Below are 17,353 nucleotides of genomic sequence, written 5' to 3' on the forward strand. Positions count from 1 at the left end.
CCGTTTGTACCCTTTTTTGGGTTTTTAGGTTTCGTCTCTACCCAAAAACATTAAATTGATTTTTTTTATTTGAAACATAAAATAAAATTCTTTCAATTTAAATTTATGTACTAATTACATGTTAATGTTATTAATTGTATAAAAACACCTTCTTCCTTAAAAATTCAACTAACCTTTTAAAATTAAAATCCATAAAAAAATATAATTTACATGAAATATAATTTATTTCAACTTTTACAAAAAAAAAAAATTGATTTACTCCTCGAAGGAGGAGAGCAAGAAGTCTTGTCTAAAATAAGAAGAAATTATCTGACCAACGTCTAAACGGTCTTTCAAAGCAACTTCTTCATGGACTGTAACCGATTCGCCAATTAAATAGAATGTATGCAATAAATAGACACAAATATGACTATTTTGTTCATTTGGCACAAACAAGGAAATAGCTAGAAAGAAATGCTAGAGAGTTTTGTTAGGATATCATTGACTTGAGAAAATAAATATCAATTAAAAATGACTAATATCTAAAATTTCTTCCTATATATCAATGGGAGTTTTTGTAAGCCAGTAATAAAAACTTAGCAACCACTCAGGTTTATATTATGATATCTTGTTCATTAATTTTAAGCTACGAAAAACTTCGTTTTATGATTAAATTATGCATCATACTTGATAACGTAGTGATAACGTTTAGTAGGATCCGTGATTTATCAGTACTTTTTCTTTTATATGTTTAAATTTTCAGGTGCGAAACCAATATTGACACTGATAGGTGGAAGAGTAGAAGTGATCACCGAAGATGAATATACCGCACCACTTAATGAAAGCAAACTCAAAGTATTGTTGGAGGTCAGGGGAGGAGACTCCACCGATGACAGGCCCGGATTGGATCTTGTGGCGGTTTTAGATGTCAGCGAAAGCATGGACGGCGATAAGTTAGAAAAGATGAAAACCGCCATACTCTTCGTGATCAAGAAACTTACCCCTATTGATCGTTTGTCGATCGTCACATTCTCGGACACAGCCAGTATAGTGTCCGAATTGTGCCCGATAAGTGAGAAATCTCAAAAGAATCTTGAAAAGCTGGTCAATGGTTTAAAAGTAGAAAGCGGAACGAACATATTAAATGGCCTTATTGTCGGCTTAGAAGTGGTTAATAAACCTGGTCGTAGCAGCGACCGTGTGGCTGGGATCATGCTTATGTCCGATGGGGAGCAGACGGCGGGTGATGCTGCTACTTTTACGAAGGCCGTAGTTCCTGTATTTACATTTGGTTTGGGCTCAAACCATGACCCTGTGGTAGGTTCAAACAGTACTTTAATTATTGCTAGAGCGATCCATATAATTTAAATAAAAAAAATTGTTCGAATAGGTGCTCAAAGCTATCGCAGACAATAATAATGGAACGTTCTCGGATGTGCAAAAGACAGACAACTTGAGCAAAGCTTTTTCAGCGTGCTTGGCCGGGCTTGTTACGGTGGTTGTTGAGGACCTGAAGCTCACCATCTCACAAGTGGTGGACGAATCAAGAATAGAGCATGTCTCAGCCGGAAGCTATCCCAAATGCAAGGACGATGCGGCCGGATCTGTAACCATTAGCTTCGGCGAGCTGTATAGCAAAGAGGAGCGCAAGGTCGTAGTAGACCTTCTTCTTCCTGCAGTTACCGATGGGTATGACGCGGATGTTCTCAAGATTACGTACTCATACAGGTATTACTTTCATACCATGCACAAGTATTAGTAATATTCAAGTCGTTGAAACATTTTCTTAAGATTATTAATGAAATTATAATTTTCATTTAGTTTTGGATTACACAAAATCAAAGTTCAGAAATTAATTGAACTCTCTTTTGTCTACTCTTTAACTACGTTGATTAATAATAAAGTATAAACGCCAGCTATATGAATTAAAAATCTAATTGATATTAAAGTGTATCCTATATTTTATATTTGAAACTAAACCTTTAATTTATGTCAAAGTGGTACCAAGCCTTCAATTTTAATTTTTGATTATGACATCTAATTTTTTTCAATTTCATACGATAACTAGATTAAATAGTATATGGATGTCATTTGATATGGCGCCTAACATAACAACATATTTTTATAATATTTTGATATTAGATTGCTATATAGGCTCATTAAAATGAAAAGCTAGAAATACTTGGCCTGAAAACAAAAATAAAACTGTGATGCATCAGAATTCAAGGTTTGATTCCAAATTGAAATATAAATTAAAAAATTTGGCACAACTTAATTCTTAAGTTAAATACAACACAATTTTTGGTTTAGATAAAAGCTAGGAATTAATAACAATCTTTAAGTATATCATCGTTTTTTTGCTCGTATGTATGAATGTGCAGCTTTAAGGGACAGAGACCTATTCCACCACCTCCCTCGATCCTTTTTGCGAAGCGTGCAGGTACCAATCAAGAACAGCAAATGAGTTCCAAATTGCTGGCCGAGGTAACTCGTATATCGACTGCACAAGAGATGAAAAATGCGAGAATACTCGCTGATGATGGGGGCGAAACTAAGACAACCATGGCCAAGAACAAGCTAATCTACGCCCAAAATAAATTGAAGGAGGCTGACAAGTCTGATCCAATAATTCAGATGCTACAATCAGAAATCCAGCAGTTGATTGGATTAATGGAAAAGGAAATAATCTACCAAGAACAAGGGCGTTCTTTCGCACTTTCCTCCGAGACATCCCATGATCGCCAACGTTTCGCTACAAGAGGTGATGATATTGATAATGTGAAACTCTTTGCCACTCCACGTATGGAAAAATACATTGAGCAAGCTAAGTTGTTCGACAAAGATCCCGAAAAGCCACCGCATTCCGCGGAGGAGGATGTGAAGAAAGAAATCACTGCCAATTCACTCCCTCCCGTTGCTGGAGTTTCTAGCTTCTATATTAAAGCGGCCATTCAATCTCTGCAATCCGCTGAAAGATTTATCAGTAGGGGAAAAGACATATATATTGAAAAGGCTATGAATTCGCTTGATGAAGCTGTTCAATGTATCGAATCAGTCAAAAAAGCAGTCAGTTAAATGCCGCTAATTTTAATTTTCGTCCGATTTTGTATTGAATAAATGAAATTATTGTAGTATATGGTTTCTGAATTGTTGAAGCTCGTATATGTACGTTTTATCCTCTGTTGTAACATTAATACTGGTTGTTGAATCTTTAGTATTGTCTTGATCGGTTTATAACCGGACTGGTATGTGCAGATTCGGTAGGTATTTAATTCTGAATTCTATCAACAAATAATAATATAGAAAAATAATAAATAACACAAAATATTTATGTGGTTCGGCGTTAAAGCGTACATACACGGGCGAAAAAAGCGAGTCATCCACTAATCATCAAAACGAGTACAAAATTGGTGAAAAATCACCAAATAGAGAACACCTCTAATAAATATTCCCTTAAAAGAAAAACCCACAAAGTGATTAACTCACTACAAGAAGTAACCTGAAAGGGTTAGAATTAACTTTTATTCCTCACATCACACGCACCCCCTTTTTCCCTTATTCACATTAATATATATATATATATTGTGTGTTCGGTTTTTAGTGCAATCTAAAAGATGAATAAGGTAGTGTATTTATAGGGAGTAAATAATCTAAATAACATTAGGAGTATTAATTCTAATTAGATTTATACTTCCTAATTAGCCAAGACTTAACCCATCTAGAGGTACCTGTACTTTACACTTTTTTTCCGTAGGTCTATATACTTCATTTTTGTATTATCTGGTCCTTCTACTTACTTATTTTCGATTTTCAGGTCCTTTTTGAGTTTCCTCCAGTCCCTCTACTTACAATATTTTTTCCCTACAGTCACACAAAAGGACAGAAAAAAACTCGAAAAGAACCTGAAAATAAAAAATAGATAAATAGAGGGACCAGATAATACAAAAATGAAGTATAAGGACCTACGAGTGTAAAATACATGGACTTCTAAATAAGTTTGGCCATTAGCCAATAATAACAAAATTATCCTTCTCTCAAATACTCCATTAATAAAATCTTAATACAATTTAAAATTATAATTCTGGACATATTACAATAATTTTTATGCTTTATTTTCATATCAAATGCGAAATTTTTTATTCTACACTTCTAACTTTTTCAAAATGTTAAGGTTTGATTTTAGTAGAGAAGTTGTCAATTTCAAACTCTTTCTTTTCTCAAAGGCCTAATATTTTAAAAAAAACCCGATCTTTTAGCCCCTTTTCAATCATACCCTGACATTGAAAATTTATCAATTTTACCCTATTTTGCATTTTTGTGTTTCAATTGTACCCTAAAAAATTAAAATAACTTCTTTTGCGTTTAGAAATTTGTTTAAAACATTGTCCATGTCTCGCATATATTAATTGTATATTTTTAAAATTTATTTAAATTTAGTTAAATTAATTAAGAATTTAAATTAGTGTTAATTTGATTATGGTTTTTAGTTAGTTTTTAAAAATAAAGGACTTATTTGTACTTTTTTGAATAAAAAAGAATTTAATTTCATGTTTAGACTTAATTAATTGAATGATTTCATCATTTAAGTAAAAAAATTAACAAAAATTAAAATATTGGGGTACAATTGAAAACGGAAAATTTAAAAGTGGGTAAAATTGACAAATTTTCAACGTCGGGGTGGAATTGAAAAAAAGTTTAAAGGTGAGGGGTTTTTGAGTGATTAGGCCTTTCTCAAATACTTGTTCTTCATCTTTTTTTCTTCCATTGTCCGACTGCATTTTTTTATCAACCATTTCTGCACGTTCTCCATATTCTCCATTCTTTTATTATTATCGTTTCTCTTTGCTATTTAACTTTATTGTTTCTTTATTATTGTTTTTGTTCATAATTTACAGCATTCATTAGTAGTTAAACCTAATATTTTCCAGAACTCATATGTTTACTACTAAGGAGAATTCTTCGAGTGAATCTAAAATTAATGAATATAATGTTGGCGCGGCGGAAAGCGAAGGTCGGAAAATATTTCAATTCAAATTCAAAAATATACAATCTACAAATTGATTAAATCAATACCAACACGGTGTATCATGTATCATTAAGTGTTAGTAGCATGCATAAAGAAAGCAACGAAGAATACCTTAATCGGTTCTCCAAAGATTTTTAAAGTCTCGAAAGTGCAGTGACATCTAACTCGTCTACATGAGTATGCTTGTGATTGAATACTTGCCTTAAAGTGATCGGCTCGAGTTCCTCGAGACAAGAGACCCAACCCTCAACTTTTAATTGATCACTCCTTGTTAGAATGTTTGAAAATTTCACTAAGTTTTTTGATTTATGTGTTTGAAGAACATGTAAGATTGTACAAAATCATTGAACTCTTTCGAATAAACTTCTAGCGTTCTCTAAAGTTATCACTTAAACGCCTTCAAATATGCTTATAGCTTTCATTTCTTTATCTTTTCCTCATTTCTTTCTCTAAAGAAATAGCAATTTGAAATAAAGGAGAAGAGTGTGTGTAGTAACTTGTTAACAACACAAACTTAGCATAAGCATTCAATTGTTGTACAAATGCAATAACCTTCTCTTATATAGCATTGAATTAGTGGAATGTGTTGAGACAATTCACTTTATCTCTTTAAGACACATATCTTAGCTAAGTGTCACACACTTAGACTATTAATCGACATTTAAGGATTATGTGTCAAACACTTAAATGTCGTAAGACACATAACAAACTTATGTGTAATTAGGAGAATATATTGTAAACTTAGACAACATCCGTAAAATTTATATAGTCGCCTTTGGACATAAATTAATACTGTCGCCTCGAGATCTGTAAGGACATTCTAGGCTTTTTCCATAGAAATCCTTCCCATGAGTTTAGGCCGTCACCTCAGACTTTCCTGGTCGTCGCCCGGACTCGATAACTCATCACATGAATGCTATACTGGTGATCAACAGCACTATTGCCGCCCAATAGTAAGTATGTTTTAATAAATTCAAATCGGTTCCAAAACTATGTGTGCATCTTAATGCAATTTAAATTTCAAATTAAATAAATCATTTATAAATCATGTAAAGCAGTTTGCAAATATTTTTAATACTAATTTTCATCAGTATAAATTGCAAACACTCATAGTACTCGCTTATTCCACAAATAAGATATTGTCCGTTTTGAAAATCAAAGCCGTTGCTCGTTAGTACCCGCGACAAAATTCGCTTGATCTAATTTAGAAATTAAACATTAATAAATGAATTAACTTCTAATTTTTAATTTCATCAAAAAAACTTCTAATTTTTAAGATACACTTTAGACCGACTAAGCAAAAGAAATCAAATAATCAAATATCCAAATTTGATTCCAACTATCTCTTTCCGAGTAATCGTAACTCTTACGATAAATCCTATCTGTCATAGTTTATTTAAATAAATAAATAAACATAGAATTATAATCAATTATAATTCCAAAATCCATATAAACCATCAATATATCATATATAAACCAGTAGGACATATTTCTAAAAATATTGACTTTTTAAAACATACGAATACGTCAAAAACTAAACGTTTAATCGCCAAAACGTTTTGTCTAATCGTCACAACCACTCAGGGCCTTTGGTCCTTGGGCCCCCGAGGATGATGGTTTGAGCCTCTAGTCAGGAGGCTCTGCCTCCCCGTCCTCATTTGGGCAGAAACTGCCGAGTCACTTCGGTAATTTTCTACCGAAGCCTTCTCGGCAACAAACTGCCGAGACAAGCATGCTATAGGTCTGTCCAGCTCTATCCCTTGTTGTCCACCTCTCCGGTTGCCGGAATCTGGTGGCCGGTGATACGGAAATAGGCCAAAAATGCCTAGAAACGTCAAAAAATGCCTTTTTGATCGGTTTTAACCAACCAAAAGCCATCAGAATCAATCAAAACACATTTATTTTAACAAATTAAAAATTTACAGCCCATATAAACTATAAAACCATGATCAAAACTCGAAACAAACGTCAGAAATACATTCATAAACATTTTTATAAAGAATACCAACCATAAAATTTAAGCTCATCAACATCAGCCCTTAAAAGCACAAATATCACCTTTTAAAATTATCTTGATCGTAAAATAAACTTTAGAATAAAAATCTACCAATGCCGATCTATGTGTTTCGTTTAGAAATCATAAAGAAATAAGTTCAAAATCACATACCTAAGAGTTAATGGAAAGCTTGCACCCACACAACAATGGAAAAAATATGAAATCAGATTTTAGATAAGAAGATGGCTTGATAAAAACAAGTTTTTTGAAAAGTTGCAAGTTTGCCCTTGGATAATTTCGGAAATAGTCAAAGTTTAGGGCTAAAAATGACTTTTCATCATTTGACTCCAAATTTTCAAAAACACTTCCAAATATTATTTCACTAATATTTGATTATTAATTTTCGGGCTCTTAAAATATTTTAGTTTATCTATTTTAGCAGTTTTAAGCCTTAATTCATAAAAATCATTTTAAATATTCAAAAAATCACAAAAAATCCCAAAATAATATTTTAGGCTTTTTGTATCATTGTCCACTTTTTCCTATAATTAAATTCATATTTTGAATTTAAGAACTATTTTTCATAATCTCGGTCACACAAATCGGAATATGTGGCTTAAATACGCTTTTAAAAAAAACGGGGTATTACATTGTTTTAGTTCATAAACAGCATACCATTAGTGCTTATACATGAACGATAATCATTAACTAATTTTAGTGCATAATCATGAGAAATTCACTAATTTCTCATTAAGTCAACAAATCACTTACTTGGCTAAAGTTCAATTTGGTTTCTTTTAAAGAGGCTTAGACTAAATTATAAAATCCAAATGTAGCCAAAAATTCTTACTAAAAAAATTATCCATAACTTTTTTTTTAACTCCACCAAACCAATGAACAATAAATCATGAGTGAAAATCAAACGACGAATAATTTATGCTTCCTGTTGTTGAATAACCCTCCTCTACAATTCCAAAAAATGAAACATAGGGGCAAAGACATAGATGGAAAAAAATCTCGAAAAGAAAAAAAACCTTAATTTTACTAAAAGCCAGTTATAGAATCCATTTTTTGCGCCAATATACACAGGGTGGCTGATTTGGTTTTACGCTGAAAAATAATCAGATCATGTCCAATTTGCCATATCTTATTTGCTTCATCCTTTGGAGTTGACACATTCAAAATATCCCCCTCGAATCCATTGCTTCTATTAATATTTGCAATATTCACATCTGATAACTCTTCACCGGTCGCCACTTCCCTTATGATAAGATATTACCCAAATTATTAACTTTCTTTATCTGTCTATGGGTTGCAAGGTGATGAGACCTTAATTTAATAGTTTTAGACTAGTAATTAAAAGCAATAGGCAAATTTAGATTCTTCTGGGATCAACATCCTTCTTATTCTTTATTACTTGTGTGATTTCATATACTTCTAAAATAATCAATAGACGCATCGTTGTCAGTAAAATTGAAGTTTAATTATATAAATTTCAAAATCGGTTACCACTCTATAAATACATTAAAGTTTGATAGTTGTATCAATATTCTAACCGGATTATGAACATATAAATATATAGTAATAATATATAACTCATTTGTTTAACTCATCTTATTGTATCTTCTGATATGATAATAAAAAGATGCATACATTAAATTTTTATTTTTGCACTATACACTTTAATAAGGAAATTGAATAAAAAACAATGTTTATAGGTGGTGTAAAAAGGTAAATTATAAAATATTTTTCATGAGTATAATAAGAAAGAAGTAAATGGAAATCTTCTTGTCTAAACTATGTAAATTTTGGAATAAAACAATGCTACTAAGAAAAAGGAGGTACATAACTAAAATGCCCTACCTACTACTCATAATTTTCTATTTTTCCCCATTGATTAAAATAAATAAAAATTGCTGAAGGCAGCCACATGCATATGATTAAGCAATGACTGTGCACTGCGCCAATTCCAATGGTCAAAATTAAACTAATTGACTCAGATCTGATTTACACTAATTTGAAGGTCTGGTTCCCTTGTTTTTCTTCGAGTCATAGCCCCAGCAGCACATAATAAAGTATTGTTATCGGTAATGCAATTAACATTCCAAAGATAACCCTGCACATACACGTTACAAAAATTAATTTAACAGCCACCAAATTTTAAAAAAATATATTTTGTTTAAAAATCTTTTATATGTAAATATTTGAATATAGAGAAAAATCTAATAAATTTCAGAAAGATACAAAATTAAATATAAGTAGGAGTATTTTAATTGCAATCTAAACATAAACCTTATATGTAAACTGTACATAGAAACCTTCGAAATGGAAGAAATATTTTTTATTTCTCCAAATTCATATATTAAATATTAAATTGTAATTATATTAGTAAATACTTATAATCATTTTTATGATCAAGATAAGTTAAAACTTACCCTGTGCTAAGTATGTCAGGGTGGACATTGTACTCCTTGGCAAATACAAATGGTACAATCCCTTGGGGAAGAGCTGCCTGCATGCATGTATTAAAAAAAGTAAGTTGCAATTGAAAAATCATATTTTGTACTAACCAAAACATATACAATAATGATTTAAATTTAATGATATTCAAATCTTTGATATAATTAATTAAAAAAAGTATGAAATGCTTTTATTATTTTAATTTAAAAATTAATTTTATTTAAATTAATCATTTTGGAAGTATAGGGAGTGAACCTGAACAATAGCCACATGAAGAAGTGTGCCACGAAGACCAATAGCAATAGAGGTAGCAGCAATAACAGCAGGACCCGTCAGAAACCTCACCGCCATCGCAAATGTGGCTACAGATTTTCCACATGCTATCAGTTTTGGTTGCAGTGCCATGAACAATCCTGTTTTAACCCAAATTAAGTTTTAATTTCATAAATCAAAACTGAGTTTAAATTATTTGACATATTAATTAGATGTATTAGATGAGAAAATATATACCTAGACTGAACATAGCCATCCCAAGGCCTGCATCGGATAATATTGATATAGATCCGCTTACAATTGTTGGCATTCGGATGTTCCACCTGCAAATTCATTTCTTACATTTAGACCCCTATATATTCGCATAAATTCATAAATTAAATTTCACTATTATTAGTAGTATATGATTTTGTAGTATAACTGAAACTCGAACGGACACTAACACAAACGTTATGTTTTTTTCATGTAAACCAGTTTGGTTAGGGGTAAATAAAGAGACAAAAGAAACATTTTCAAAAAGTAAAAAGTATATCGTTTTCGGAAAATATACAATTTTGAACCAAGCAAATTTGATAATTAATGTCTATTACACACATTATTACTAGGTTTAAAAACAATATTTGTTTCTTATTTTTATGAGCTTATAATTATTTTTAGGCTTAATTGCGTAAAAATCATAAATTTTAGCGTGTTTTGCAAATTTAACATAAACTTTCAATTTTGACAAATTAATACACAATTTTTTGATTTTTTGCAATTTTAACACCGCTCAATTTTCCTTCAAAAAAATAGAGAAAAATGTTGATGTGTACATCAGAATAACAACTGTTCCGGCGTCCGAATCATCATTTTTTTCATGAAAAATTGATCGGTGCTAAAATTATAAAAAAATTAAAAATTTGTGTATTAATTTGTCAAATTTAAAAGTTTATGGTAAATTTACAAAATATGTTAAAGTTTGTAAATTTTTACGCCATTAAGCATTATTTTTATGTGTTAATGGTGCACTTACCTGAATGATATAAGAGACCAAACAACACCAATAAGGCTTGAATATGTATTAGGGTTTCTTATAAGCTTCCTCCACACCATGATTAATATGAGCCTAGTCATTACACTGGCTGGTGGCATTTGGTGCTTCTTCGATCCATCTCCACCGTCCATCTTCTTTTGGCAACTGAACGGTGATGATCCATTTTCTGCAAACTTCATTCCATTTTCCATGTCCACCTTTTCTCCATTCACTTTTCCAATTGGACTCATATTGTCATTTAGTTTGTGCATAGCTACATAAACATTAATCAAATTGCATTAGTTTAAATATCAAGAAAAAATTAATTCATCTACCATAAATTATAAATTTAGTTTTGTGTTAAATATTATCAAACTTTCAAATTTTATCGGTTTTTTGTGCCATTTTTTATTTTTCGCTAAATATAGTTAAGATTGTTGGGAGTCGACGTGACATGATGTTATATATGCTAAATAGACTATAGTTTATATTAAAAGACGTACAATGTTGTCACGTCGACTACGAACTAATCGTAGTTATATTTGATAAAAACAAATAAATCAAATTGGCAAAATTCTCATATATTTAAACTAAAGTAGTACTAGTAATAAAAGTAGTCTACCTTTTGAAGCAAGATTCTCATGTTGAAGTTGAGGAATTTTAGAAGAGTCAACGGCCCCAAAGTCAGTGGAGGCAGCTCTATTAACTGCATGTCTAAGGTTCCCTTCTGAAACGGGAGAAGCACTCGAACTCCAAACAAACATGTGCAAGTCTTTATTATTGATATTATTATTACCCATCTCCTTCTTCTTCGCTCCACCGCTCGTCGACCCTGAAAACATGGGATTCGGCGGTGGATATCCATTAAACAACTCACCGCTCATACTTCTCCCTCCTCCGCCTCTAGTCTTGCTCTTCATCACCGTCTCCTCGTCAAAATTCGACGCTCTCGGCGTCGCCCCTTTCGAAGATTGCACCGACGAGAACACATCACCGACCCCAAAACTGTTCGTATAGCCATGCTTCGGACTCGCACTTTTAGCAGCAAACATTGTGTAAAAATCTGTTTGGTTAAAACTTGAAGCCCTAGGCGTTGGTTCTCTCGAGGATTGCACTGAGTATATCTCTACTCCGGTCAGATTCGAAGCTCTTGGAGTCATGGAAGCTAACGACTTGTTGAAAGACGAAACCATGGAAGATGACGTGTTAGATCTTTTAACAACCACGTGAAGCTTTCCGTCGTCTCCGATCTCGGCGTCGGCTTGTAAGGGCTCCCGTCCGTTGAGGGAAACGACGTCGGAGTCGACTCGGAAGGAGGTTATAGAGCCGGCGGTTTCAGGAAACTGTTCGGAGATGAGTAGCTTCGCGCCTCTATATTCGAACATGAAGAGCATTAAAGTGTACCAAATTACACTCTGTAGCACCACAATTTGGACCATGAGAGTACCTGAGGCATCTCCGTACATGGCTTTGAGGAGAGGAATTCCCATGACGAGAGTGTTGGGGAGAGTTGATAGAGAGAAGAGTGTGATCATCCATTCAAGACTGCCGCGTTTGCTGAACGTTTGCCAGAGAATAAGAGCGGAGAGAATTACTACTTTTTGTAGCGAATCCGCCGCGATGAAACGGTAGTTCATCGCGTAAGGATCATTCGAGGAAATGAAATGGAAAGAAAGTAACGGGACCGCGAAAACCGCCACGAATCGGTTGATCCCCGAACATTGATCCGGGGTGAAAATTTTCCACCATCGGACCGACCCGTACGCTAATATCATAGCGACGTATAATGGGACGATCGCGGCAAGAACATCGTAGATGTCCTTACCCGTAATCATCGTCGTAAAAAAATAAGAATAAGAATAAGAAGTAGTGTTGGTTTAGAGTGTAAGGTGTTGAAGAAGAAGTTGTTGAAAGAAATAAAGAGTTTTTTTGTTTTTGTTGAACAAAACAAAGAGTTTGATCTAAATTTTGATGAGATAGTATATGTAGAAAAATAGGGTTTGATGCCAGACATGAAAAAGACAGTGACCAAAAAACACATTTTCAATGCAGAATTTGTCTTCAGACAGATAGGATTCTGTTCAGTGTGTTATAAGATAGGTAACATGTGCAACATTTGTTATTCCAAATTCTTACTAATTTTTTTTATCATGGATAGATACTTGGTTTTAATTTCTCATAATCAACGCAAATAATTTTATTTTTATTAATCAAATTTAAAACATTGTAGAGTTTATGGGTTAAAATCTTTTGCAGTTATCGAGCTATATATTTTTAACAAAACAATTACCGATGTTTTACCGTAACATTTTGATCATCCAATTAATATTTTTTAAAACGAAAGATATGTTCATTTTTATTGAGTTTTATCAATGTGTTGCGATTTGCTTCCTCCCTTTTCAGTTTTGCCATGTCATCTTTCATAGCGACAAACACTTAGTAATAACCATACGACAAATCAAGTTGCATTGTATTTTTTATATATACTGTTTCATTTTTTGAATATGATATTTTTAGATGTTTCGATTGTTTCATTAAGTCGCATTGATTTTTTGTAATTTTTTTTTTAAATTTTTGCCTCCCGCTCTTTATAGGTTGAACTTAATGTTAATCATTTATTTAGAAAGAATGACAGATTATATGCACAAATGAGAGAGTAAACCTCGCACATCTATAAAATGTTAATTAGACTATTAAAATGTTAAAAATAACATGCCAATTACTGTTTTCCGAAAAGTGTATAATTCGGCAATTCTTAAAAAAATTAACCTGAAATTTATATTAACTCATTCATGTCCAACGGATAAGTTTCATATTAGATGATCAATAACTTTTGAATATATAAGATCTGTCCACTAAATATTATATTAAATTGAGCATATGATTCGGCAGTCTACTCGTGCATGCACATGAGTTAGACAAGCATCAGTGATCTGCGGCTGCAGGAGAAGATCTTTCTCATATATAAGTTAAACTTCTTGGTTTCTCATTAGCTGTAATCTAATTATATTTTGTAATTTTACTTTTTAATCGGATATGAAAATTGGACGTGAATTAAATATACCAACTGTTTATCAACTAATAGATCACCGAATAGTAAACTTTCTGTTACATTTCTCATGTTATTAAGTAGACTCCATCACGTTATTTGTAAATTAAACACGTCATTAAAATAGTAGTACAATTGTAATTTTATTTGTTATTTTTTACACTTTTAAATAGTAATATTATGATAGTTCCACTATTTTAATAACGTGTCAGATGTGATAGACTTAATCTACTAACGTGGTGGACCGAATATACCTAAAAAAATTCTATTTTTAAGATTTGTTTTTTCTTCATACTGTTAACTAATGGGTAAAATCTCAAAAAGAATTAGCAGACTTTAACTTTCACATTTAGGAATTATATCAAAACAAATTATGAATTTTATATATTTTTTTATTTTAATCACGCAGTTTATATTTTGTTATTTTCATGCACGAACTATCATTTTTTTCAAATTCATACAGGAAGCTGAGGTATCACGGCTTTATTGGTTTACGTCGCTGAGGTGGAGGTCATTTTATATTTATCATTATTGCTGGGTCCGGCAGTAGCTCAAGAGGGGGGGGGGGGGGGGGGGGAGGGTGAATTGAGACTTTAAAAACTTTTCTGAAATAATACTATACTGAAATACTTATCAAACTGGTTGATTAGAAACCTTTTAAAAGCTAGTCAAATATAAGCTAACTAAAGTCTTTTAGAAAACTATTTTGATAAACACTTTAGTAAGTTAAAAGTCCAAGCTAATATAATTTGTAAAGCATTTCAGAGTAATGGTATAAAACATTTAAAGTCTTTCAGAAAATTCTTTTGTAAAACAGTAAGCTAGAAAAACAGCAAGCTAATGAAACAGTAAGCTAATAGAGCAGTATTGAAAGCATAAAAAAAGAACACCAGATGTATAGTGGTTCGGTAACCCTGCCTTTTATAGAGAGGATAGAATATTCTGGAATTAGGGCTGAGTCATCCTCCTATTTTCTTCAATTCTTATCCTCAAGGCAAGATGTACAAGGTGACAAAAGGAGGAGCCTATTCTAGGCTGACTTGGCCAATCAGGTTGTGCTCACTTTTGTTTGCTAGTGCTGGCAACCTGATTTGTGTAGTACAAGGTACACTGCCAGCCTGTGCTTGTCTGCTGAGTTGGAGATCCTCATGCTAATTTCGAAAATGCCCTCTAGGCAATATGCTTGATCTTCAAGATAGAATATTCAAGACTCTTCTAGAATGTGGGTCTTGCAAGCACTCAGATAAATATGGGCCTTCAATATTTTCTTTGTCTATAACCATATGTGTGCAAGATGACAAATCACTAGCCTGCTGACGAGCTAATAGAGTTGTTGAGCTATTTCTGTCTTATTTTGGCAGAGGCTGATTTGTCCGTACGAGTGGCAGACTGACGTATCACGTTGTCTGGTCTGGTGTCAGAGACCGTTGAGCTAATTTTGTCTTCTTCTTGCAAAGGCTGGTCTGTCCGTACGATTGCCAGACTGATATGTCAGTTGTCTGGTCTAGTGTCAGAGACCGTTGAGCTAATTTTATCTTCTTCTGGCAGAGGCTGGTTTGTGCGTACAATTGGTAGGCTGTTGGATTAGGTTGAGAGACCGTTAAGCTAATCCTTTAGTTTACTGATGAATTATGTTTTCCCTCTTTAAGATCTTTACTTCTCCTTTGTTGCACATGGATGATATGTCATTGTGCTCTCCATAGATGACATATTCATTGATATTCCTCCAAGGATATATTAACCATTTGATTATCGAAATGCCCTTCTAGGTTTGGCTTAGCCTCCAAACTAGTAGCTTTATGAAACTTGTAGAACCTTCATTACCTATTGTATCCTTCACAAACACTTGATAGAAACATTAGTAAATATTTTGTTATCATCAAAACATGGGCATTGGAGCTAGGGCCTTTAGCCAACAATTATCTAATTATATAATAGTAATTTTTTTTGTTTTCTTTTCTTTCTTTTCTTTCATTGACTATATATAACTTATAAGGGTATACCATTCGACAACAATTTCTTAATAATTATTAAGTATATTTTCATAATGTAAAATAAAAAAACTTATAATTGTAAATTTAAGACGGATGAAGGATTATTTTTAGTGGCCTAATGGTAAATTAAATTTAAATATTTGCGGATCGTTACAATTTTATTTAAACCTTTTAATTTTTATAATGATAAGTGATAACCTAATTTTAATATTTTTTTGCAATTTTAACTATATTTTCAATCAATTTAATTTTTTTTAATTTTTTACCTCAATATAATACCTATTAATTTTGTTTGACTTTCGGGTCATATTTAGCTTCAAATTCATATTTTTTTTTGCTTCAATCATCGAAAAAGTTAGAGAATTTGTAATTAGATTTAATGTTATTTGTAGTTTTTTTATATTAAAAGTTACATTTTAAAATTTGAAAAATGAGTTTTTATAATTAAGGAGTTAATATATAAATTCAACTAAAAAATTAGAACAATTTAATTAATTCAAATATTTTTTGGCTAAAAATGCAATGAAATGTTGAAATTAGACTACTATTATAAAAATTAAATTTTTTTTATAAAATTATAACAATACATAAAAATTTAAATTTATTTTACTATTAAGTCTATTTTAATTGTCATTTTTTTGCTCTTTATTTTTTATATATATTTTTTGAAATGAAATATCAATTCACCAATCAGATGTGCACGAAATATTAAAAAAAAAGTCAGATGCTTTCAGGTTATTTACAATCTACAATAATCTTACTAAGTACATATATATACAAGCTAAATGTATGTATTGGATTTTCACGTTTGGTTCGCTTTTAAATTTATACCCTAATTAACTTTTTTTTCACGATAGAGATATTTAACGTTATAAAAAATTTACATCCTCCGAACTTAAATATGCCATATATCCGTTAGTGACTGGCTAATGTGAAACATCAAATTTAATACGGCAATAATAAATTGGCTGATCGCTAATAAACATGTGACATTTTAGATTCGAAAATTAATTTAATTTTTTTTTATAACATTAAATACCTCCATCGAAAGCTTGAAGGAACATCAACCTTCATGGTGAAGATCACATGAAAACAAAGCATTAATTGAAAAGAATCATCAGCAAATCAGTGACTAGCCAGCAAGCATTTTATTTCTATTCAATGAGGCTGCAGTGGAGTTAAATAACAATTTGCCCTTTTAATTTCTAAGTAATGGACAATTAACATATAAATTAATTTTATGTAAAATTAATCATAAATTTGGTGGCTATAAACAATTAACTCATTTTGACAAATTATTTTATAAATTGAGGGGGATAAATTGTCAATTTATGAGATAATTAGCTCACAGTTGAGGGGCAAATTGCAAAATGAAATTAATTATTATAATTAAAAAATTTATAACTGATTTATCTATAAAATTAATTTATATGTTAATTGTTTATTATTTATAAGATGAGGGGGAAAATTGCTACTTAAATGGGCCGTACTGCTACAAAATAGAGAAGATTAGGATAATACTCTATTTTTTAAAATAATTTGATTTCCTACCTCAATAAGAAAA

At 31.7% G+C, this 17,353-nt stretch overlaps 2 protein-coding genes and 1 long non-coding RNA gene across 3 annotated transcripts; 1 reads left to right on the forward strand and 2 right to left on the reverse strand.

Moving 5' to 3' along the window:
* Nucleotides 1-711: 711 nt before the first annotated feature.
* On the forward strand, nucleotides 712-3,193 carry LOC126666700 (E3 ubiquitin-protein ligase WAV3-like). The gene is made up of 3 exons (XM_050359547.1): nucleotides 712-1,296; nucleotides 1,370-1,707; nucleotides 2,361-3,193. The coding sequence occupies exons 1-3, from the start codon at nucleotides 727-729 to the stop codon at nucleotides 3,052-3,054; spliced, it is 1,602 nt and encodes a 533-aa protein (XP_050215504.1). The 5' UTR covers nucleotides 712-726; the 3' UTR covers nucleotides 3,055-3,193.
* On the reverse strand, nucleotides 2,191-7,275 carry LOC126666701 (uncharacterized). Its single transcript, XR_007637972.2, has 2 exons — nucleotides 7,173-7,275; nucleotides 2,191-6,850 (listed from the first exon to the last, which is right to left on the reverse strand). It is a non-coding gene; the product is annotated as an uncharacterized LOC126666701 (long non-coding RNA).
* Nucleotides 7,276-8,770: 1,495 nt separating this feature from the next.
* On the reverse strand, nucleotides 8,771-12,743 carry LOC126666971 (auxin efflux carrier component 2). Its single transcript, XM_050359912.1, has 6 exons — nucleotides 11,369-12,743; nucleotides 10,747-11,020; nucleotides 9,972-10,057; nucleotides 9,717-9,874; nucleotides 9,437-9,513; nucleotides 8,771-9,117 (listed from the first exon to the last, which is right to left on the reverse strand). Exons 1-6 carry the CDS (start codon nucleotides 12,579-12,581, stop codon nucleotides 9,051-9,053), a joined length of 1,875 nt encoding a protein of 624 aa, XP_050215869.1. The 5' UTR covers nucleotides 12,582-12,743; the 3' UTR covers nucleotides 8,771-9,050.
* Nucleotides 12,744-17,353: the final 4,610 nt, after the last annotated feature.

Source organism: Mercurialis annua, linkage group LG2 (assembly GCF_937616625.2).
Source record: "Mercurialis annua linkage group LG2, ddMerAnnu1.2, whole genome shotgun sequence".
NCBI lineage: Eukaryota > Viridiplantae > Streptophyta > Magnoliopsida > Malpighiales > Euphorbiaceae > Mercurialis > Mercurialis annua.